At 43.4% G+C, this 25,895-nt stretch overlaps 1 protein-coding gene across 1 annotated transcript in view; it reads right to left on the bottom strand.

Moving 5' to 3' along the window:
- LOC126416920 (cilia- and flagella-associated protein 45-like) overlaps window positions 1–25,895 on the bottom strand; it is a 155,313-nt gene that overhangs the window by 122,306 nt on the left and 7,112 nt on the right. The window contains exons 3-4 of the mRNA XM_050084802.1: window positions 23,857–24,017; window positions 3,434–3,623 (exon numbers count right to left, since the gene is read on the bottom strand). Of these exons, the coding sequence (XP_049940759.1) occupies window positions 3,434–3,623; window positions 23,857–24,017 (351 nt within the window). The remainder of the gene's footprint in view (window positions 1–3,433; window positions 3,624–23,856; window positions 24,018–25,895) is intronic.

A 25,895-nucleotide genomic window follows, 5' to 3' on the forward strand; every position in this document is an offset into this window, starting at 1 on the left:
CTAATGTAAGGAATGCATATGGACAGATTCTAGGTAAATCTCTGCACACTGTTCTGCGCTGTTCTGCAATGCAAAAGGGAAATTATTTCTTAGTTATCTTGTACAGCAGCTGTAACATTCTTCTGGGAAAGGTGACTTCCGCCACCATGAGAACTGCTCACATTTTACTTTACAAAAAGACAATATCTCCTCATTGTTTTATGTCCAGTTCTCTTATGTGAACATACAGATCTAATACACTTAAATGTTGTACATACATTTAATATTTGTTCTTAACACACTTCATTTAACAGTAAGCATTAATTTTAACCCTTAAAAATATTTTAATAATTTGTGGTTTTCCATCCCCTGCAATGTGGAAACTACTAGTCCTAGAAAAAATAATAGGATCTTTTTGTAGGAAATTTGATGGCATTTAATTCTGTACTGGGAAACATTTTTGCTAGAAGCCACAGTTTTTGACCTAAGTAAGAAAAACATGAAGTGACCTTTAAATGCTCCTCCGTCACTCCCGAGATCACACAGCACTGGTCAGTATGTTGTTGATGGAACTCCCTCAGTTGTTCATGGAATTTCCTCTTACAAGTGTACAAAAATTTGTGACTACACATATTTTTCCACTATTCGATCTGTTTTGGTCTCCATTGATTGGGCTAGTGAGACCACTTTCCAGGAAGGCCCTCTAACAACCAGCTGAAAACTGTCCTGTGTTAAACATGGCTGATAATATGTACAACTCCTTGCCATTTCTGAGGCTCATGGTTTTTGAGCTAGATGTGACCCACTTCAAAACACAAATTGCTGAAACGATTTATGTTCTGATAGGTTGTTGTTGTGGTCTTCAGTCCTGAGACTGGTTTGATGCAGCTCTTCATGCTAATCTATCCTGTGCAAGCTCCTTCATCTCCCAGTACCCACTGCAACCTACATCCTTCAGAATCTGCATAGTGTATTCATCTCTTGGTCTCCCTCTACGATTTTTATCCTCCACGCTGCCCTCCAATGCTAAATTTGTGATCCCTTGATGCCTCAGGACATGTCCTACCAACCGATCCCTTCTTCTAGTCAAGTTGTGCCACAAACTTCTCTTCTCCCCAATCCTATTCAATACCTCCTCATTAGTTACGTGATCTACCCACCTAATCTTCAACATTCTTCTGTAGCACCACATTTCGAAAGCTTTTATTCTCTTCTTGTCCAAACTATTTATTGTCCATGTTTCACTTCCATACATGGCTACACTCCATACAAATACTTTCAGAAACGACTTCTGACACTTACATCTATACTCGATGTTAACAAATTTCTCTTCTTCAGAAATGCTTTCCTTGCCATTTCAAGTCTACATTTTATGTCCTCTCTACTTCGACCATCATCAGTTATTTGGCTCCCCAAATAGCAGAACTCCTTTACTACTTTAAGTGTCTCATTTCTTAATCTAATTCCCTCAGCATCACCCGATTTAATTAGACTACATTCCATTATCCTTGTTTTACTTTTGTTGATGTTCATCTTATATCCTCCTTTCAAGACACTGTCCATTCCGTTCAACTGCTCTTCCAAGTCCTTTCCTGTCTCTGACAGAATTACAATGTCATCGACGAACCTCAAAGTTTTTATTTCTTCTCCCTGGATTTTAATACCTACTCCAAATTCTTCATTTGTTTCCTTTACTGCTTGCTCAATATACAGATTGAATAACATCGGGGAGAGGCTACATCACTGTCTCACTCCCTTCCCAACCACTGCTTCCCTTTCATGCCCCTCAACTCTTATAACTGCCATCTGGTTTCTCTACAAATTGTAAATAGCCTTTTGCTCGCTGTATTTTACCCCTGCCACCTTTAGAATTTGAAAGAGAGTATTCCAGTCAACATTGTCAAAAGCTTTCTCTAAGTCTACAAATGCTAGAAACGTAGGTTTGCCTTTCCTTAATCTTTCTTCTAAGATAAGTCATAAGGTCTCACGTGTTCCAACATTTCTACGGAATCCAAACTGATCTTCCCTGAGGTCGGCTTCTACCAGTTTTTCCATTCACCTGTGTTAGTATTTTGCAGGCTGTGACTTATTAAACTGATAGTTTGGTAATTTTCACATCTGTCAACACCTGATTTCTTTGGGATTGGAATTATTATCAGATGGTAGAGTTTTGTCAGGACTGGCTCTCCCAAGACCGTCAGTAGTTCTAATGGAATGTTGTCTACTCCCGGGGCCTTGTTTCGACTCAGGTCTTTCAGTGCTCTGTCAAACTCATCACGCAGTATCGTATCTCCCATTTCATCTTCATCTACATCCTCTTCGATTTCCATAATATTGTCCTCAAGTACATCGCCCTTGTATAGACCCTCTATATACTCCTGCCACCTTTCTGCTTTCCCTTCTTTGCTTTGAACTGGGTTTACATCTGAGCTCTTGATATTCATACAAGTGGCTCTCTTTTCTCCAAAGGTCTCTTTAATTTTCCTGTTGGCAGTATCTATCTTACCCCTAGTGAGATAAGCCTCTACATCCTTACATTTGTCCTCTAGCCATGCCTGCTTAGCCATTTTGCACTTCCTGCCGATCTCATTTTTGAGACGTTTGTATTCCTTTTTGTCTGCTTCATTTACTGCATTTTTATATTTTCTCCTTTCATCAATTAAATTCAATATTTCTTCTGTTACCCAAGGATTTCTACTAGCCCTCGTCCTTTTACATACTTGATCCTCTGCTGCCTTCACTACTTCATCCCTCAGAGTAACCCATTCGTCTTCTACTATATTTCTTTCCTTCATTCCTGTCAATTTTTCTCTTATGCTGTCCCTGAAACTCTGTACAACCTCTAGTTTAGTCAATTTATCCAGGTCCCATCTCCTTAAATTCCCACCTTTTTGCAATTTCTGATATGTTATAGTTTCCAAATTTTGAAAAAGTCTCTGGGACTATGTAGTTTACTTTGATTCAAGCAACAACGCCTGGATTCAGGCCGGATCCCCTGGTTTATTCGAAGCTCAGGTGCTATTCCAATACAGTTGGAGAGTATCTGGAATGCTGTTGGAGTTCAAGGGAAATACTAGTCTGGCACACATTTTCACTCGTCGCTTTTAAGTCCCGATGCAGCTGATGTCATTTGTTCCTTTTCTTTGTCCCCCATCCACCTTCAATTTACATAATAAATTAGAAATAATCTTTAGGGCTACGTCGATATAATTTAAATCTCTACTGATAGTTCGAAAGGTATAGAGATGTTACTACACATCCACTGTGTTGCACTGAACTGTGAGGCGATCAGATAAGGATGTGCACATCTGACAGAGCCAGGAATCTCCTTTCGCACACCCCGCGTTGGCTGCGGTGCACTTCACATCCAGTTTTGCCCTAGCTACGCCAGTGCCTAGCGTGGTTACAAGTGGGCTGAAAAAGGGACCGTATGTCGATAAGTGAGGCTACGCACGTCGGCGCGCTTCTGGGCCTCGAGCTGGCGCAGCTCCTCGTTCTGGCGGATCTGCGTGAGCAGGCTGGACACGTGGTCGCGTGTACGCTCGGCCTGCCTCTGGCACCGCTCCGCCTCGGCGCGCAGCGCTCGCTGCCGCTCCTGCTCCATCATCTGGTCCAGCCGCGCCTCCTCCGCCTCCACCTCCCGCCTATGCAGTGACCGCCGTCACGCTGTGTCAGGCTGCGTGGAAAACTCGAAATAAACAGCAGCGGCAGCAGCACCATCACAGCAAAGCACTATGGAGAAGTGATTGCAGAAATTATTACCTGCCTACCACAAATTGAGCATGTAGGAAACTAAATTTTACATAGCGTTTCTTTTTCATGAAAGCCAATCCAAGATGGCGAACTTGGCAAAAAAAGAAAAATAAAAAAAACCTGCGAAGCTGAAGAAACGATTTTTCTTATGGGGGGTAGGACGTCAAACGGGCCGACTTGGAGCAGGAGAGGCACCACAGGACATTTTATTTTCTACTGTCTATACTTTTACAAATAAATTCTTAAAACTTTGTCAGCATGACCAGAAAGGATTCAGAATTCACACTCATAGCACTGGAAGTGCAAAAACATAACAAAATAATTTTTCTTTAGATATGAAATTTCGTCATTTTTTCACTTACTGTTGGCAGCATTTGTTGCTATAGGTACATTTTTCTTCATAAGTAAGAGAGATTATTTGATGAATTTTCCACAGTATACAAACCACACTTATAGGAGTAGGAAACTCTACAATTATCCAAATCTATTAAAAACTGTGGTAAAAATTGAGATAATTAACTACAAAATTTGATTTTTTTCTAAACATAAAGTTTAAAACGTAACAGCTCATTCATTTTTTCACAAATTAAATAGATTCTAGAGTTTCAGACACCTGTAAGTACGGTTTGTATGCTGTGCAAAATTCATCGAACAGTTTCTCTCACTTATGAAGAAAAGTGTACCTATAGCAAAAAATGCAGCCAATAGTATGTGAAAAAATGATGAAATTTCACATGTAAAAAAATTATTTTGTTATGTTTTTGAACTTCCGCTGCTACAAGTGTGAATCCTGAATCCTTTCTGGTCATGCTGACAAAGTTTTATGAATTTACTTCTAAAAGTATAGACAGTGGAAATTAAAATGTCCTCTGGTGCCTCTCCTGCTCCAAGTCAGCCCCGTTTTACGTCCTACCCCCCTTAAGTAAGTGAAAAAGTATAGTTCCCATCGGAAAACGTTGACGAACGAAGTTGTAAGGCTTAAAAAGATGTATTGATTGCTTTTTAGGAGTATCGATTACTTTCTTACGAGATATAGCGAAAAAAACTTTAAAAATCGTGTTCTCTATGGCGCCTTCCCATACTCTTAATTGACTGCAACTATTGACCACGATAAGTAAAAAAAAAGTGCGTAACTGAAGAATTAAAAAATGTTGATTACCGCGCGGGGTAGCCGCGCGGTCTGGAGCGCCTTGTCACGATTCGTGCGGCTCCCCCGTCGGGGGTTCGAGTCCCTCGGGCATGGGTGTGTGTGTTGTCCACACCGTAAGTTAGTTAAAGTTACATTAAGTAGTGTGTAGGCTTACGGACCGATGGCCTCAGCAATTTGGCCCCATAAGAAATTAACACAAATTTCCAAATTTTCCAATGTTGATTATTTTTCAAGATGTACCGAATTTTTTGGAAAAACCGCGCTCTCAATAATAGGCTATCTCTTCTCAGCGGCTGGTTTGATTTAGTGTTTTTTCTCTTCGCAGAGAGTTGTGCTACTATGTTATTCAATGAAGAAGTTTTGGCTTAAAAAAGATCTAGCGATTCCTTTTTTGTTACTATTGATTGCTTTCTGATCTTTCGACACGTACAGAAAAAAATGGTAAAATCGGGATGTGTATAACTCGTTAAAATTTACGTTCCCATACTTGCTATTTTACTTTAAGTATAGCTCACAGTAAGTCAATAAAATACTTGTTTGAAACATTAAAAAATACTGATTATTTTTCAAGGTATACTGATTTTCTTGAGAACTGGCTAGATTTTCTCAGTGGATGACCCTACAGAAACGTTTTTAGGCTTATTTTCTTCGCAAAGAGTTTTGCTATCAAGCCATTCAATAATTTTTGCGATTGCATTAATTGCAACGATCTGACTTCGGAAAACTTGCACTATTACGGGTGGTTTTTTAAACTAACTATCTCAACGTTTATTTTATGAAAATAAATTTTAAAGAATGAAACCGCTGGCAGTTTTTACGATCTTTCAAAGAAATCTATAATCCTCTGGAACCGAGATAACTTTTTTTTAAAGTCTGGTGGATGTAATTGACATTTTACAGCGATACGCTAGAGGTCCATATTCAATGCTTAGCTTCTCAGGGAAAAAATGGTAGCATATTTTTCATTGACTTTTAGTATTATTAACTGAGTATTAAAGTTAAGTGTGTAAGCACAGAGTGGGAAGTTTTCCGAAGTCGTTTTTTGGTCCTTACAATTAATATAATCGTAAAAATTATTTAATAAAGCGGTAGCACAACTCTTTGGGAAGAAAATCAGCCAAAAACCGTTACTGTAGGGCAATATGCTGAGAAGTTCTAGCCAGTTATTCCAGAGCACCGTAAAAAAAAACCTCGAGATATATCGAAAAATAATTAAAATTAATATATTTTTTAATTTTTCATACAATTAATTTTTTGACTTATCGGTGGCTATACTTGCCGTAAATACCATGGGAACATGAATGTTAACAAACTGTAGAGAACCCAATTTATAACTCTTGACACGAGTTTCATGAAAAAGAAGTTTTCTTTAAAATTTGAATTCCTGTACGCTCACATTTTTTTTGTTTTTTTGTTTTCAGGTAATAATTTTTGTAAACTTAACATTAATCCATCACAGACCGCTTGGACTAATAGGATTTAGTTCGTATACCACTTTTAGATTTCCTACTTGTTTCTGAGTAGAAGTCAACAGACTGTTTACTTGTCTGCTATTTATTTTCTTGTAAGAATTTAAGAATTTACGTATTTTGCTATTGCTACTGTAGAATGTATTAGCACTGTAGTGCCAATCAATCCATTGGAAGCGACAGTGCCACTTGATTTACTTGAATTTTGTGACCGTTATAAACAGTAAAGCCGGCCGAAGTGGCCGTGCGGTTCTAGGCGCTGCAGTTTGGAACCGCGAGACTGCTACGGTCGCAGGTTCGAATCCTGCCTCGGGCATGGATGTGTGTGATATCCTTAGGTTAGTTAGGTTTAACTAGTTCTAAGTTCTAGGGGACTAATGACCTCCGAAGTTGAGTCCCATAGTGCTCAGAGCCATTTGAACCATTTTTAAACAGTAAACAGTCTATATATCTCAAATTGTAGAGCAGAAAGCAGCTCAGTAGTAGCAGCAGCAGCGGTACTGAATACTGTGTATATATCGTTTAGATCAGTTGTATTTTTATGTACTTCCGAGTGAAAGTGAACAGTAAATGTCTATTGATCTGTTTTTAATAGCCGGCCGGGTTGGCCGTGCGGTTCTAGGCGCCACAGTCTGGAACCGGGCGACCGCTACGGTCGCAGGTTCGAATCCTGCTTCGGGCATGGATGTGTGTGATGTCCTTAGGTTAGTTAGGTTTAATTAGTTCTAAGTTCTAGGCGACTGATGACCTCAGAAATTAAGTCGCATAGTGCTCAGAGCCATTTGTTTTTAATAATGCTTTGTATTTTGTCGTAACATTTTGGGTATTTTGTAATTGTTACTCTAGATGATGATGTTTGGTTTGTGGGGCGCTCAACTGCGCGGTCATCAGCGCCGGTACAAAGTCCCAATTTTCACACAGTCCAATTTTTTCACATTCCAATCTAAACAATGTCACCAATGGTGATGATGATGATGAAATGATGAGAACAACGCAAACACCCAGTCCCCTGCTACTGTAGCGTGAACTATGGTACGTAGGCGGTTCCAAGAGGAACAGTGTATTAGCAGGTGGAAATGTCGACTACGCTCTACGACCAAAAAGAAAGAAGGACGCACCACAAAGGAATTATGCAAACTGATCACAAACTGACATTCGTACAGGTTTTGACGGAGAATGCAAAATTGTAAACTTTGGCCGCCGATCTATGAATGTGTGGCGCTGCAGCGCATGTTACACCGCGTAGCTGCAAGGATAATACTCAGGGAACTTGTCGATACCAGGTCACTGGAACCGAATCCTGCCAAGGGCATGGGTGTGTGTGATGTCCTTAGGTTAGTTAGGTTTAAGTAGTTCTAAGTTCTAGGGGACTGATGACCTCTGAAGTTAAGTCCCATAGTGCTCAGAGCCATTTGAACCATTTTGATACCAGGAGGTAATGGGTAAACAATGGTCGAATACAGCATCAAGAAGGAAGAGGTCGACCTAGAGAAACGACATTCCGCAGTTCGTGGTCTGGTGGTTAGCGTTGCTGCCTCTGAATCATGGGTCCTAGGTTTGATTCCCGGCTGTGTCGGGGATTTTCTCCACCCGCGGAGTGGGTGTTTGTGTTGTCCTCATCATTTCATCATCATTTTGGGAGAGTGGCGAGACTGGACAGTGAACAGGTTAGTAATTTGCACGGGCGCTGATGATCGCGCATTAAGAGCCCCACAAACCAAATATCATCATCATCATCATCATTAGAGAGGCGATAAAACGTGAGGACCGTGCAATAGACATAGTGGCAATTAGAGACCCGGATTCATCATTATCACCGAACCGACGTGCAGCTGGTGCTTCAGTGACCTCAAAAACCATCAACAGATGGCTCACAGAGAGAGGCTGAGCTCAAGGCATCCCTTGCGCTGATTACTATAGTCCTCCGTACACCAACAAGCCCATCTGCAGTTGTGTCAGGCTTATTCGGCCTGGAATCTCATTGATTGAAGTAGAACTATCTTCAGTGGTGAGAGCCGCTTCGAACTGAGCACTGATAACCAGCGAAGACGTGTCTGGAGGCTTCCCAGACAGTGGTGGCATATCAGCCTGACTGTCACCCGCCAGCCGGCTGCTATGGCCGAGCGGTTACAGGCGCCTCAGTCCGGAACCGCGCTGCTGCTACGGTCGCAGGTTCGAATCCTGCCTCGGGCATGGATGTGTGTGACGTCCTTAGGTTAGCTAGGTTTAAGTAGTTCTAAGTTCTAGGGGACTAATGAGCACAGATGTTATGTCCCATAGTGCTCAGAGCCATTTGAACCCTTTTGGCGCCCGCCATACGGCTCGACAACCATGAGTGATGGTCTGGGTCCCATTTCATTTCACAGCAGGACCCCTTTGGTCGTCATCCACGGCAGCCTAATAGCACGCTCAGTTTTGTTGCCCTTCATCGAAAGCTATCCTGAATTTACATTTCTACAAGATAATGCCCGCCCCCACACCGCGAGAATTTCTACTGCTTGTCTTCGTGTTTGGCATATCCTACCTTGCGCAGAAAAGTCGCCGGACCTCTCCCAAATTGAGAATGTTTGGAGGAGTATGGGCATGGCTCTTCTACGTGCCCATCGGACAGACTGTGGCATAATATCCCTCCGGAGGATATCCAAGAACTCTAATCAATGCTACGCCGAGAAACTGCTTGCATAAGGGGCAGAGGTGGACCAACGTGTTATTGGCTTGCTCAATTTGTGAAGCACTTTCTCCAAAATAAATCATCCATTTTTTAAAATTGAAATCATGTATATTACATCTACAGATTTCCGTCCTATTCGGATAATTCCTTCGTGATGCGTCGTTTTTTTTTGTCTTGTCTTAGAGTGTATTTCCCGTTAAACATCCATATAACGTGTACCCAATTTTTATTGATTACACAGATACTGCTGCTAAAAAGTAACCTACAGAAAATAATAGCCGAAGGCGGTAAGTAAAGAAAAATGATTAATTTAAAAACTGATTTCGGTGAATTCCACCTCCGATTTGAAAGCAATTTTCAATTCACGGTAAATGATGGCAGCCAAAACAGTTGCAGGATAAAGATTTGTTAAAATCCTTGACAACGGTTTCGGTATATCTAAATATACCTTCATCAGAAGTAAAATACACTAAAATCACATCCTGCAATGGAGATTCATAAAACAACTGTGCCAAAGGCGTCGTCAGTAGTTAAAACATCATCTCCATTTATACAACATAATTATGGGCAGACGACGCCTTTGGCACAATTGTTTTATGAATCTCCATTTCAGGATGTGAGTTCAGTGTATTTTACTTCCGATGAAGGTATATTTAGATATACTGAAACCGTTGTCAAGAATTTTAATAAATCTTTATCCTGCAACTGTTTTGGTTGTCATCATTTACTGTGAAGAATTTCAACAGTTGCTGTTTCAGCCATGTTTAAAATCTTGAAACTTTTCAATTCTCTTGGCAGTAACTCTTCTCAGATCGTCTTGGCGTATTTTATGAACGCAGTACTATTCATAATTCCAACAGTCACTTCGTCTCTTGTTTTTACTTTTTCTTTGTGGACCTTTAGACTGTTCCTATAGGCAAAAACCTAAATGGGTAAGGAACGGGGACTGTGGTGGCCAAGAAACGTGACCATTTTTGCCAATCCCATTAATACTGCTTACTAATGAAGCCACTTTTTCTCGTGACGGTGTCAATAACTCTCTTAACTGATATCGTTGGTCCGACGACAACCAACACGTGTTTTTGAAGACACATTTTCAGTAACGTTTCTCCGTAAATTTGCAGTGTGGTATGATAGAATATCAACTGATTGGCCCGGCGGTGTTATCGAATTTTCTTACAGAGCCTCTTCCTGCAGTCTTTCTGGAAACAGAATCTGCAGCATTACTGTAAGACGCTGTTTTGGTTGCAAGGGTGGGTATGTTCTTCCAGCATGACGGTGTCCGTCCATATTCTAAAGGTCAGATGACACATCATGTATCGACACAAATGGTAACGCTTCTAGGTCGCCAAACTAATCGGACCGTACCTCTTCAGATTTTTGCCTCTAGATATGGTTGGTAGGAGGAGGCCACAGAGGAAAAGTAAACACAAGAGATAAATTGAGTGTTCGAGATACGAATAGTGCTGCTCTCATAAAATACTCCAAGACGACGTCACAAGAGCTACATATGGTGTTGTCAAGAGAATCTGAAATTCCATTCAAGCCGGAGATGGTTTTATGAAAATCAACATTAAACTTAATCATTTGCCAAACGCTTTCAGTGAGTATTTGTTTGCGTTACGTTCTGTTAATTGTATCTGCATGTGCAGTAAAAATTGGTCACATGTTATACAGAATGTATTGTTCGAATTAGTCTATTCTACCACCTCCTAAAATATTTACTTCTAGTAAATTAGTAATTCTTTAAAAAATCGAACTCTCACGTATAAAACAGCTTGAAATGTCTGATTAATTTATAAATATGTTAAGGTGCTAAACGTTTGCCTTTAGCGAGAAAAACTATTGGAAAGATTTGAAATTATGCTTAAAGTTTGTTAAAAGTCGCAAAGCGCTCCTATTATGAAACACTGGATGAGTATAAACAGGATAATTTGCGCTCTATTTGAAGGAATGGCTAGTTTCTCAGGCACCTCAATTTTTACGACGTCAGATCTCCTGAATAATGTATCGTACATTGTTATAATATTAAAGGTACATTCAGTGATATATGTCGGTACTGTCTGCAAGCTGAGTTGCGAATAGAGTAAGCAGTAAAGAAGTAATAAGTTCAAACATTAAAACGTCATGCCTGATGCTGCTGCTTTACTGCATGAACAGCAGAAACATAGTAAGCGATAAACTTATTCTTTTCATCATGATGTGGGAGGTGTTAGCGAGTAAAAATTTTGTAAAGGTTTGATATTTTATGCGAAGTTTGCTCGAAGTCGTTAACTATTCTCATTCTCAAATAGTGGATCAATAAAATCCAGCCGTTTGCTCGCCGTCTTTTACGTTCCTCGAGACAAACGTAGTTTCTAAGTGAAATACGAGGGGCGTTCAGAAAGTAAGCTCCGATCGGTCGCGAAATGGAAACGACTATGAAAATCCGATAAAGCTTTGCACAGATGTGTTGGGTAGTGTCTCTAGTATAACCCCAGTTAGCATCACGTCGCTCTTCTCATTTCTGAGCTCGCAGTGAGTGCGTAAAGATGTCTAGAAAATAGTGTCTGCCGCCAAGTACGAGGGCCTGGTGAGAAATTTCGCCTGAAGCTATGCAGCTAACATTACATAACTGTCGTGCTGTTTCTTCTTCAAGACAATTCTCAGCCGCATTCTGTAGGGGCAATGAAGATGCTCCTGCATCGTTTTCAAATGGAAATGTTAGATTACCCACAATACAATCCGCAATTGTCTCCCCCTGAGTTTCATCTCTGGTCACATGAACCGCTGTCTTTGAAGACAACATTTTGACACAGACAACGAGGTGTAGGCCAGCGTGGAGAATTGGCGGAATGCACTGGCGGCTGCCTTCTATGATGAGGCTATTGAAAAGTTGGTACAACGCTATGACAAAAGTCTAAGTCAGAACGGCGACTACGTAGAGAAGTAGCTGAAAGGTGTAGCTAATTGTTAGAAGTAAAACATTTCTGATGTTCACTGTGGTTTCAATTTGGCAATCAATCGGAGCTTACTTTCTGAACAGGCCTCGTATATAGCTTACTGTGTCAATACTTAACATAAGATTGTACCTCTTAATTACCAGATTATGACAGGGCTTTAAATTTTTAAATTCGGTCATTGATTACTCTACATATAGAGAACCATATTTTTGTTGTCCCAGGAAGCCGCTAGACAGAGAACCTGTGGGTGGGCGTGGGTACCGTACCCCGTGTTCCGAGATAGTTGTTTAGTAATAAAGATTCCTCATGAAACATCCTATATTTTCCTTGTTTACACTGGATGATTATAATTAAAGTGCAGCTACTCACAGAGGTCCAGTGGGAACTGTAATAATCGTTTGATAGCGAAACTTGGTATATATTCTAATGCGCAACCGATTCACGCTTGAAAAAATTAATTCCAGTTTTGCGCACCACGTGCAAATCTGGCAATGTGAATGCAAGAAAGAAGTACAGAATGTTTCCATATGTAATGAATTAGCAACGGCATGAGGGCAGAAAAGGTCAAACAAGTGGCATAATGTTGATATTATTAACCGCCGCTTACACAATTTGTTCAATATGACCACCGGAGGCAGACTTGCACCTGATGGACAAAATTTGAATAATTTTTCTAGCGTAAATCGGTTCCGCAATGACGCATTAGAATATATACCAAGTTTCGGTATCATACGATGATTAAAGTCCACACTGGACGTCTGTGAGTAACTGCACTTTAATTACAGCCACCCGGCATTTTGTTGCGCTTCACAATTCTGATGGTGTTAATTTACTCCTCTTTGAGCCACGCAGTCCTAACTGAAAAGATTTTCTTACTTCTTGTATACATGTTTAGCTTAAAAGACGCTGCCACGTATGGCCTTTGCATTAAGTCAACAGATGCGGAATGGTATATATGTTTGAGGCAGATATTTAAGGCAGAGATATCTGAATAAAATTCTGAAGGGACATCATATATTGAGCTGAAAAATGAGAGGAAACACCGAGGAAGGTGGCGCAGTGGACTTACTCTTGGTTGGAGCATGCTTCAGCTTGTCATCCGAGAAACCAAATTTATGTATTCTATGATTTCCCTAAACCTATCATATCGAATGCTGATATGGTTCCTTTGAAACGAACGTCGTCCTTTAATTTCCCCATCTCTTCTAATCAGAGCTCGTCCTTTGGCGCTAATTTTCGTCGTCGTCTTAAACCCTAATCTTTGTTCTTTTCCTTTTTGAGAGCAAACAATACCCTATGAAAGCGTGTTATACCGTTTATGTGGTGTATTCAAGTCATTTCATTCTTGTTCAATATTTTTTGTGACATTTCACAAGAAATTCAAATGGGCACTAGTTTAAGCTATCAGGCAATGGAACAGGTCTCTAGCATTACCAGTTCCGGGTTCGTCTTTCAACCAAGCGTTGAAGTCTCCATACACTGGAAATATGCATTTAACGTTTCATATGTTTGCGCTCGACCTCGAATGTGTATACGTGATACACACACCAAAAAAACAGTTTTGCATCACCCCGGTTACCAGAACTCATGAAGATAGACGTTGATTGTGGATGTTGTAGCACAGACACAGTCCCATTGACTGTTCAGAGATGTCAGTAAACTCGCCCAAAGATGTAAACAACCATGCACGAGCAGGGCCTATTTATTAGACGGAGGGTGTCCGACAGCCGATCACTTCCAGTCATTCCACCAGGAAGGAGGTACACGGCTCGGGTTGTCTGTAGTTCAACCATGCCTAGACGGTCAATACCGCCCTTCGATCGCGTCTGCGTTGTTACTTTGTGCCAGGAAGGTCTCTTAACAAGGGAAATGTCCAGGCGTCTCGGAGTGAACCAAAGCGATGTTGTTCAGACATGGAGGAGATACAGAGAGAAAAGATGTGTCAATGACATACCTCGCTCATGCTACCCCAGGGCTACTACTGCAGTGGATGACCGCTACCTACGGGTTATAGCTCGGAAGAACCATGACAACAACGTCACCATGTTGAATAATGCTTTTCCTGCAACCAAGGACGTCGTGTTACGACTAAAACTGTGCGCAATAGGCTGCATGATTCGCAATTTCACTCCCGACGTCCATGGCGAGGTCCATCTTTGCAACCACGACACCATGCAGCGCGGAACAGATTGGCCCAACAACATGCTGAATGGACCGCTCAGGATTGGCATCACGTTCTCTTCACCGATGAGTGTCGCATATGTCTTTAACCAGACAATCGTCGGTGACGTGTTTGGAGACAACCCGGTCAGGCTGAACGCCTTAGACACACTGTTCAGCGAGTGCAGCAAGGTGGAGGTTCCCTGCTGGTTTTGGGATGGCATTACGTCGGGCCAACGTACGCCGCTGGTGGTCATGGAAGGCGTCGTAACGGCTGTTCGAAACGTGGATCCCATCTTCCGACCGATAGTGCAACCATATCGGCAGCATATTGGTGAGGCATTCGTCTTCATGGACGACAATTCGCACCCCCATCGTGCACATCTTGTGAATGACTTTCTTCAGGATAACGATATTGCTCGACTAGAGTGGCCAGCATTTTCTCCAGACATGAACCCTATCGAGCATGCCTGGGATAGATTGAAAAGGGCTGTTTATGAACGACGTGATCTACCAACCACTCTGAGGGATCTACGCCGAATCGCCGTTGAATAGTGGGACAATCGGGACCAACAGTACCTTGATGAACTTGTGGATAGTATGCCACGACGAATACAGGCATGCATCAATGCAAGAGGACGTTCTACTGGGTATTAGAGGTACCGGTGTTTACAGTAATCTGGTCCACCACCTCTGAAGGTCTTGCTGTATTGGTGGTACAACATGCACTGTATGGTTTTCATGATCAATAAAAAGGGCGGGAATGATGTTCATGTTGATCTCTGCTCCAATATTCTGTAGAGGTACCGGAACTCTCGGAACTTAGGTGATGTAAAACTTTTTTTGATGTATGTATACCAATCTAAGGAAAAGTTGTTTACGTATAGAAAACAGTGGTGCCATATGGCATTTTTGTTGGGAAACCTTAGACTCTTATTTCATTTCTTTTATTTCTTCGTTATATTTGCGTAATTCATTTGGCAAGTGTGATTTTTCTATGTAGTTGTTTAATGATGGTGGCTGTGCTAAGAGCGTGTAGAGAGTAAATGTCGCATTTATGTTTCGGTGTCAGGCAGTGTTATACCTCACTGTCAGCACGCTGTTATTCCTCTCGAATAGTTCACTTTGAGGAGTGAGTGAGTAGGAAGGTAGCGAGTGAGGAGAGGAGGAGGCTGGAGGGAAATTTAGCCCAATGTTCCCGTTGACAGATGGATGAGCTTCTGGAGGACCACAGATAATCATTCCATGACCGATGGAAAAAGTTTGAGATTAGCCTTCTGACGAGCAGTCTGGTGTCCAAGAACTATATAGTACTAGGCGTACGACTTCTAGTGGATCCAAAAAATGGTTCAAATGGCTCTGAGCACTATAGGACTTAACTTCTGTGGTCATCAGTACCCTAGAACTTAGAACTACTTAAACCTAACTAACCTAAGGACATCACACACATCCATGCCCGAGGCAGGATTCGAACCTGCGACAGTAGCGGTCGCGCGGTTCCAGACTGTAGCGCCTAGAACCGCTCGGCCACCCCGTGCGGAAGTGGATCCAAGGCAGGCGATTTGTGCGCCAATGGAAATAACTAGGGGGTCACAGGTGGCATATTTTCAGCACTCTTGATATGCGTACATCTTGAGGGGGAGCTGTGAATAAGGTTGTCTCTCGACAGCATAAGATCATGAGGTCTTAGAGAAAATGATGGATGCTTTATAGTTAGCTGCTTTCCGCTTCATTTGCTCTAACTATCTCTAGCGCAAGCAGACTGACACCTCCTCTTTGCTGTATAGTTAGAGGCAGGAAAGTTCGCCACATCAGTCGTAAATGTGGTGTACTGGTTATGGAGATACAGGGCGAACAACTGTGTGGGAGAGCGATCGATACTTCAGTAGTCCTTCTGGATCCTGGGGGATTTCAGCGGCTACGCTTTTGTGTTTGGCCTCTAACAGGACAAGAATTTAGAAATCCTCAGTGTCGTTTTGGGCCTGGGAGATGGCCTGGTTACATCGTGGCTGGCCAGCAGGGAGTCCTGGCTTTTCATGGCTAGCCTAGTGCGGGTTGTGTTACACGCTATAGGTTGAACTCTGTGTACGGAACCTGTAATAGTAGATGCTGTGGCAGTATACACTGATCAGACAGAACATTATGACCATCTACCTAATAGCCGATGTGTCCACCTTCGGCACGGGTAACAGCTGTGACGCATCGAGGCATGGAAGCAATGAGGCCTTGGTAGGTCGCTGGAGGCAGCTGACACTACATTTGCACACACGTCACCTAATTCCCGTAAATTCCGGGAAGGGGGCGATGAGCTGTGACGCCACGTTCAACCACATTCCAGATGTATTCGATCGGTTTCAGATCTGGCGAGTTGGGCGGGGGGGGGGGGGGGGGGCAGGAGAACCACTCCATCATACCTCTGGCCTTATGACATAGCGCACTATCTTGTTGAAAAATGCCACTGGTGTCGGGAAATATGATCGTCATGAAGGAGCGCACATGGTCTGCAACCAGCGTACGATACTCCTTGGCCGTCATGGTTCCTTACATGAGCTCCACTGGACCCATGGATGCCCGCTTGAATATTCCCTAGAGCATAATGGGGCCGCCGCCAGCTTGTCTCTTCCCACACTACATACATGAAGAAGCTGTTTCTCTGGAGGACAACGGATTCGTGCTTTCCATCGGCATGATGAAGAATGTATCGAGATTCATCAGAACATGCAACGTTCTGCCACTGTGCCAATATCCATGCTGATGGTCACGTGCTCATTTCAGTCGTAGTTGCCGATGTCGTGGTGTTAACATTGGTACGTGCATGGGTCGTTCACTACGGAGCCCCAACGTTAGAGGTGTTTGGTGCACTGTGTTCACACACACTTGTGCTTTGACCAGCATTAAAGTCTGATGTTAGTTCCACCACAGTTCGCCGCCTGTTTCATTTCGCCAGTCTGCCCAGTTACAACGTCCGGCATCTGTAAATAGCGGTGGCCACCCAACTCCACGATATCTGGACGTGGTTTCACCTTGGTTTCGCCACATATTGAAGATACTCACCACAGCACTCCCGGAACACCTGACAAGTCGTGCAGTTTCCGAAATGCTCGTGCTAGCCGCTAGGTCATCACGATCTGCACTCGGTCAAACTCGGAGAGATCGCTCACCTTCCCCATTCTAAACACGGACAGCACGCTCAGTGATACTACATGCACCGTGCCTGTGTCTGACTACCAGTCATTACCCGGCAGGTGACGCTGCTATCACGTGGTTGGGTTTATATCGATAGTTGGTCGGTGGTCATTATGTTCTGGCTGATCAGTGAGGTCTTCACACAGTTCCCTGCCGCTTTCACCCAGCGGGTTGAAAAACATGCTGGCTGGTAGCTAAACATATTCCTCCTCAAAGGGTTCTACCCTTACTAAAAGGGCAATTTTTTATGAGTCACTTCCTGGTGAAGATGTGTTGAAAGGGCCAGTGTGTTCTTTTGAGTACGACTGAGTGGAAACATAGCCCACCTTCCGTTAGTGATCACAAGAACGTGCAACACCAGTTCTCCTCCTATTACCAGCTAAACACAGAGATAAAAATTTCTTTAATTAGGTTTCCGATTACCTCTTGATGTAGCATCACACAGCGAGGCGGCGCTACTATAGTCGGTTATGCAGATTATTATACTGACGTATATTGTAGGTGTAAAGATTCTCTAACACGTGGTAGTAACAGAAAATACAATCAACACCTAAAGATTGTAATTATGGTGCACTGGTATGTGATAATACACTGACTGATAATGGCATTGTGAGTACCTAGTGAACTTGATAGTGCGGCCATAAAATAACGGCAACTAATCATCGAAAGACCTCTAACTTTCGTTATTACATATCGAGTAACACTGTAGAGTATTACATGTAAAATATTCAGTCGTTATGTCAGACGTGTACAAGTTTAATGGGGAAATGAAATGATTTCTCTGCAGTTGATAAAGGAAAGACCACTCGAACACGTAAGTTATAGAAGATGAAATAACATGAAATGCGCATGTGGCATATTTGCCCAGGAGCCCTTTTCTGGGATGTTCGGTCGCCTGGAGGAAGTCTTTTTATATGATGCCACTTCGGCGACTAGCGCATCAATGATCGTGAGCATGAAGTGATAGTGAGAACAATACGAATCACACTGGACTCGCATTCGGGAGGACGGCGGTTCAATACCCCGTCCGGCCATCCTGATTTAGGTTTTCCGTGATTTCCCTAAATCGCTCCAGGCAAATGCCAGAATGGTCCCTTTGAAAGGGCACGGCCGACTTCCCTCTCTATCCTTCCTTAATCCGATGAGACCGATGATCTCGCAGTTTGGTCTCTTTCCCAAACAACCCAACCCAACCCAACAATACGAACACCCAGTCCAGAGCGAAGAAAATCCCCGAACTTGTTGAGAATTAAACTTAATCGAGAGGCAGCAACGCTAACCAAAAGATGACTCGTTGCTGACTTACGCACACTAGGCTATGCTACGTCTGTTCACTTCTGCACAGCTTCTGCAAGCTACATCCATTTAAACCTATTTACTGTATTCAAGTGTTGGTCTCCCTCTATTATTTTATGGCCCGCTACCCATCCTCTTCCAACCACAACCAGATTAACCACTTCTTGATACCTAAGGACGTGTTGGTTTAGACACGCACTTAAATACCAGTTTACAATATGGCTACGAGTCATGGCTTGTTTTGGCTTTCCACATGTACATCTATATTCAGCAAGCCACATCAGGGTGTCTAGTGTGTGTGTGTGTGTGGGGGGGGGGGGGGGGAGGGCATTTCTGGTACCGCTATCGTTTGCCCCCTTCCCTGTTCCATTCGTCAAAGACGCGCGGGAAGAATGAATGTAGGTAAACTTCCATATGAGGTCTAATCCATCTTATTTTCTGTTCATTGTCATTTCGCTCTACGTAATGTGCTACTAGACTCTTCTTGGGATGTACAAACACAGAATTTCAACAGGCAACAGCTCTGTGACGCACAGCGCCTTTCTTTTAATGTCTACCATTGGAGTTTGTTGAGCATCTCCATAACACGTTCGCGGCGACTAAACGGTCCCGTGACGAAACGCGGCGCTCTTTGTTAAATCTTCTCTCTGTTAACTCAACGTGAAAGGGCTGATGAGCAACACTCAAGAATCGATCTTGCAAGGGTTTTGTAAGACAATTATTTCGTAAATGAATTACATTTCCTTAGGGTTCTCCCAGTGTATCATGGACTGGTGTCTGCCTATTCTGTAATTTTTTTTGTGTGTGTGGCCGTTTCACTTTGGGTCACTCCGAATGAGTACACCTAGGTACTTTGTGGTAGTAACTGTTTCCAGTGATTTACCGCCGACAATGTAATCGATCACTAGTGGATTTCTTCGCCTAATTATGCGGAGTGCGTTACATTTGTTTATGTTGAGGCTCAACCAACAATCCCTTCATCTATTACCGATTCTCTGCAGCTCTTCCTGCATTTTCCTGCAGTCTTCTGGCGTTGCTACCTCTTTATCCACAATTGTACCACCCACGAACATCCTCATGGAGCTTACAATGTTATCCTCTAGATAATTAAAATATAGTGTAAGCGCTAAGGGTCCTGAAATAAAATGGTCGTATGGTAAATTGATGTGTGAGACTCCCCACCAGGGGAAGTTCGGCTGTAGAGTTGCAAGTCTTTTCAGTTGCGCCACATTTAGCGGCTTAGGGTCGATAATGATGAGAACAACACAATATCAATTCCCAAGAGGAAAAAAATCTCTGATTGGGTCAGGAATCGAACCCGCGCCCGCTACATGGTAGTCAGAGGCGCTGAACACGCAGCTAAGGGGGCAGACTAGTAAGTGGCCTATCACACTTCTTTGGGATTCTTTGAAATGTTCGTTGTTAGTCTATATTGTGATTTTGATATTTTAGTTGCTAGTTCGAGTTAAGACTTGGGATTTCAATGCGTGTTCCGATTTTTGATTTACGATATTTTGTGTTTATCTCAATTCGAATATTATAAATTTAGGATGATGATTGCGGGTTTAGAAATTCTGTCATTTTCACTGAGGATACCAACAAAGCGCGCGTTTGTGTGTGTGTGTGTGTGTGTGTGTTTGTGTGTGTGTAATTGGGTGGGTGGGTGAAACAATATCATCAGCGAATCTTAACACTGATATTTTAGGACTTTCAACATTGCAGCGCAGTCAGCAATCGTGATACTCTAATATATAGGAAACTATCAGCCTCTATTGCGGTAATGAAACCAACCTTTACCTAGGTTTCGGCCCAAATAATTGAGCCTTCTTCAGAAGATATACCTGAATCTATAATTTGTCTAAGAGGGGATGGTCTAGAAATAAAATTAAAGCAGCCTGAATAGGCGTAGTCACATTTTAAAAATGCGGTACATAAGTACAAAATCAACACCGAGACTTAAGCTCTGGCGTACGCCTCGTCTGCATGGACGCCGTGCGGTGGGCCTCGGGAGCTCACGTGAAACTAAGTAGGACTAGATAATGCGCTGCAAAACAACATGGCGGGGAACATTGCGCATGTCTAACTGAGACGATGACTGTCAAAGATAAAAGACCAACGCAGTTACATCTTACATACTACAGTTTCGCTGTTTTATGTCCTATGCCATCTTTCGTTAATAACGATGCATGCGTTATGCAGCATTCGTTGTGAAAGGGCCGATATATTCTAATAGTCTAAGTCAGCGTAGTGTGTTTGAACTTATATAAATCCATGCATAGTTTGTTACATTTTAGTCATAACCTGGTGCAGAGGCTTTGAGTTTAAGATTGTCAACCTTTCTATAAGTTATTTGTTTTAAGGTATAACTGCGTTGGTCTTTTATCTTTGACAGCCATGGTCTCACCTTCAATTTTAATCCCACTCTTGGACCTTTCTTTTATTTCCGTCCTTGCTTCTTTGACGCATAGTTTGAACAGCAGGGGCGAAAGACTACTTCCCTGTCTTACACCCTTGTACGCCACACATATTTGTAGTCAGTACTAAGAGGCGCCTGAGATGGTGTAAAGAGCGAGAGATCACTGAGAGAGATGGATCACTGGACTCGAATAATTTGGAGAGATGCCCTGTGGCAATCCAACGGAAGGGTTTAGGTTTGGCGAATACCTGAAGAACTTTAAAATGGTTCAAATGGCTCTAAGAACTATGGGACTTAACATCTGATGTCGTCAGTCCCCTAGACTTAGAACTACTTAAACCTAAGGACATCACACACATCCATGCCCGAATGGTTCAAATGGCTCTGAGCACTATGGGACTCAACTTCTCAGGTCATTAGTTCCCTAGAACTTAGAACTAATTAAACTTAACTAACCTAAGGACATCACAAACACCCATGCCCGAGGCAGGATTGGAACCTGCGACCGTAGCAGCCGCGTGGTTCCGGACATCATGTGTAGTGAAGTACAGTTGAGGTAGCTTTACTGTATCCGGGTGTTTTTCGTGCTTAGGCTGTGGTCCCATTATCGCGATGTGAAAACATTGAATGTGGAAGGATATGAACACGATTCCAGTATTTTGTGTTGCATACAAAAGAGGAAAAGATCGGAAACGATGACTGTATCAGAATGACTGTGTACTCTGTCGTAAAGCAGCATATGCGAGGCAAAGGTTTGTGGACGACAACAACATTCCCGATATCGACTGGCCTGCCCAGAGTCCCGACGTGAATCCAATGATACACCGGTCCACCGGTTGCTGAGTAAGTACGTCGATTCGCTCGAGACCGTAGCATCCAACAGCACTACTTCTCTGGTTTCGGATCTTGAGGAAGAACATGCTGCCATTCCTCCACAGATACTCAGACACGTTACTGAATGCGTCCCCACGAGAACCCAAGCCGTCACTAAGGCAAAGGGTGTCTCACCCGATATTAAGGGGAGGTTTACTATCTTTTGGTACAAAAAAATCGATTTTTTAAATTGCATTTTTGGATCCATAAAAGTGTTCAGAATCCACCCCTGAAACGGTTTTTCAGAATACGGAACGGAAATGTTTGTTATTCGCGGTTGACCAAAAAAATGCACCTGCTTGAAATCGGCCTTTTCCACGCACCAGTTTTTTTCGGGAATTTCGACTTTGTAGCCGCGAAAAATTATTCTATGTGCTTGCCCAAGGATCAAGTGATCAAATGATCAAGGAGCTTACGACGTACTACGGCTTGGCAATCTGATGGAATTCCAATTCGGTGGAACAGATGAAGAAGGCAATTTGGGCAACGTATTTCCACAAGTGTTCGACGGATGACCACCCACAACACCAAAATTGTCCGACAGGGGAAACTAGTTGGTACAAGTGGCGCATTGCAGAGGCTACCGGACATCTGGACGAATATCACCACGACCAGCCGCTCTCCAAAGAAGTTCAAAAAGTAATGCATCCGATCTACGAAGCCCTTTCGGAGGACGAGTTATTGTACCAGTGCTTGGGAGGAAACACACAAAATTCAAATGAAAGTTTGAACGCGTGTGTTTGGAAGTTAGCCTCCAAGCATTTGCATTCTGGTGCGAGGACTGTGGAGACTGCGACTTTCCTGGTAGTGAGCAGCTTCAACGAAGGGTATTCAGCAGTTCTGAAGACCATGACAACGATGGACGTCGCCCTGGGGCTCCATTCGACGCAGTTCGCCAAACATTCGAACGACCACCGGATTCAAGCGGCCGAAAACCGCTTGTTACCGGCCGTAGGAGCGGCTTAAATGTTCAAATGTGTGTGAAATCTTATGGGATTTAACTGCTAAGTTCATCAGTCCCTAAGCTTACACATTACGTAACCTAAATTATCCTACGGACAAACACACACAACCATGCCCGAGGGAGAACTCGAACCTCCGCCGGGACCAGCCGCACGGTCCAAGACTGCAGCGCCCGAGACCGCTCGGCTAATCCCGCGCGGCTACGAGCGGCTCTGGAGCCGCGCAGGATGGCCCAGATCGAACAGAACGCCCTCTATGAGGAAGAGGAAGGACTAATTTATGGACCCGGAATAGCAGATTGACCGTAAGTTGCATAATATTGCATTTATATACAGTCAAAACTTCAAACGCGTTTTTCTCGAAATGACTTTTTTTTATCGCGCTGAATGGTAACTTCAAATCTACTGAACCGATTGGCATAATTCTCTGTTTCCGGTGAAGCTAACTAAATTGTCTAGGAGTTGTACCACTTTTATTCCGATCCATCAACTATAAATATTTTTACTTGGCCGACGAAGTCGAAAAATCGATGAAAAAACCCTATTTTGTTTCAAATGGCCACCATTTTGTTTCCTATGATACAAATAACTTAAGCGAGGTACAATTCCTAAAGAATCTTATATACTTCGGCAACGCCAACTCAATTTTGATTTTAGACGAGCCGGCTGACCTGTGACATACCGCGCGTGGAGGTCTACATCGAAATTTTGTTTCGTTCCGACGGCACTTCCGCCTTTGCTCTCCGACATTTCCGGTCGAAAAAATTCCAGTTTGTAGAGGAAATATCAATAAACAGTTTGACCAAATTTGACGTTGGTAACTATAACACATCCGAGAAAAAAAAATCTCAAAGAACATGCTTTTTTCGGGAGAAAGATAGTAAACCTCCCCTTAAAGTCCACTAATTTGTGCCTGAATACTTTTGATCGGATAGTGTACTTCCTGGCGGAGTTGGACAGCTGTGTGTGGTAGTGGGCATGGCGAGGACTGTTACTCACCTGCGGATGATGTTGCTCTGCACCTGTGCGTCGCGGAGCGCGTGGCAGCGGGTGCTCAGGATGAGCCGGTTGGCCTTCTGGACCTCGGTCTCGCTCTCCTGGCGCAGCTCGAACGCGTGTTTCAGCAGCGTAGTCGCTCTCTTGCGAGCATCTCTCTCCAGCTGGAATACGGAGAGGCACCGTGTCATCGAGAGGAACTCGCCTCTGCAAAGATTCTACGTCATCTCCATCTTGTCTAGTTTTCGTATGCATAAGATGAAGAATATTTCCTGTATTACATTCCCAGATTTACTCGCCAGGGTAGCCGAGAGCGCTAACGCGCTGCTTCCTGGACTCGAGTAGGCGCGCCCGCCCCGGATCGCTCCGCCGGCAGATTAACGACGATGGCCGGTGTGCCGGCCAGCCTGGATGTGGTTTTTAGGCGGTTTTCCACATCCTCCTAGGTGAATACCGGGCTGCTCCCTACGTCCGGCCTCAGTTACACGACTCGCAGACATTTGAAAGACATTCCCACAATTTCACGATTTACACTAGACGCAGACAGCTGGGGTACACTACTTCCATCCCGGGGGCTAGGGGGTGGCGGCAAGAAGGGCATCTGGCCACCCCTTAAAATTAACCATGCCAATTCCGTTCATAACCATGCCGACCCTGCACATGATGCGGGATAAAGGATGTAGCAAAAGAAAGACAAAGAAAGAATTCTCATATTTAGTCTCCAAATTACTATACGGTGCATTTCGAAGGACACATCGTACCAAGGGAAAAATTTCTGTTTGTATACCAGTTTACGTGCATTAATATCTCTTATCTTTTTCTTATGATCAGTATGTCAGATATATGAGGTGGCCGCACAATTTATCCATCATTCACAGCCTGGAATAAAAAGTGAAATTCCCAGACAAGGTCGGATGTCAGTGTAACTTCATACACATACATACCATCAGCGGCTATGTAAATGATTAGCGCTGCAATTCTCTGTGGCGGTTAGAACGCCCACTGAAGTCCGTTAATGTTGTTCATTTTTAGTGCTGTTACGAGTTCAGGTAAGGTACATAAGAGTCGTGAACAGCATCAGATGTTGAGTGATCACTGCGGACGGCACAGAGATGCCACATACTCGTATGAGACAGCGTTATTAGCACCTGGCACAGTTTGAAACTGGCCTCATTGTGGATCTCCCTTTGGTCAGTTGTTCGAGTCGCACAATATCGAGATTTGTGGGGCATTCGTATGTGACAGGGGTTCACTGTTGGACTGCATAGGAACCCGAGGACAGACTCACTCGTCAACGGGCTTCCGTTCGAACACGTGTGACCACGACTAGGGAGGAATATTGTATTGTGCGCCAAGCAAATCGTAATCGCTTCACATCTGCACCTGTCCCCGGGAACAAGTAACAGACTCCCTGTAACGTTCTTTGTCATCCTGCACTATTGATCGGAGATTAGCAGTAGACTGACTCGGGAATTACTGTCTCAAACATGGGCTGTCGTTTACACTACAATACAAACTGCTGTGTTTGGAGTTGGATGGTTGATTTAGGGGAGGGGACCAAACAGCGAGGTCATCGGTCCCATCGGATTAGGGAAGGATGGAGAAGGAGGTCAGCCGTGCCCATTCAAAGGAACCATCCTGGAATTTGCTGAAGCGACCTAGGGAAATCACAAAAAACCTAAATCAGGATGGTCGGATATTGGTTTGAACCGTCGTCCTCCCGAATGCGAGTCCAGTGTGCTAACCACCGCCCCACTTCGCCCAATTGTGTTTGGAGTGGTTCCGCGACCGGGAAGCATTCACAGTTGATGAATGTCGGCGCATTGTGCACAGCGATGAACTGCAGTTCTGCTCTACCCAGATGACCACGTCGGTCAGTATGGCAGCGATCTGGGAAGAAGTCCCATTCTTACGATCTTTTGGGAGAGGCACGGTGTTGTTGCTCATGGTATGTTGGTGCTGGAAGTCATCGTGTATGACTTCAGGACACTACTGGTAATGACTGAGGGAACTCTGTCGGCACAACATAGTTTCCCGCGGTC

This window comes from Schistocerca serialis, chromosome 8 (genome assembly GCF_023864345.2).
Source record: "Schistocerca serialis cubense isolate TAMUIC-IGC-003099 chromosome 8, iqSchSeri2.2, whole genome shotgun sequence".
Taxonomy (NCBI): Eukaryota; Metazoa; Arthropoda; class Insecta; order Orthoptera; family Acrididae; genus Schistocerca; species Schistocerca serialis.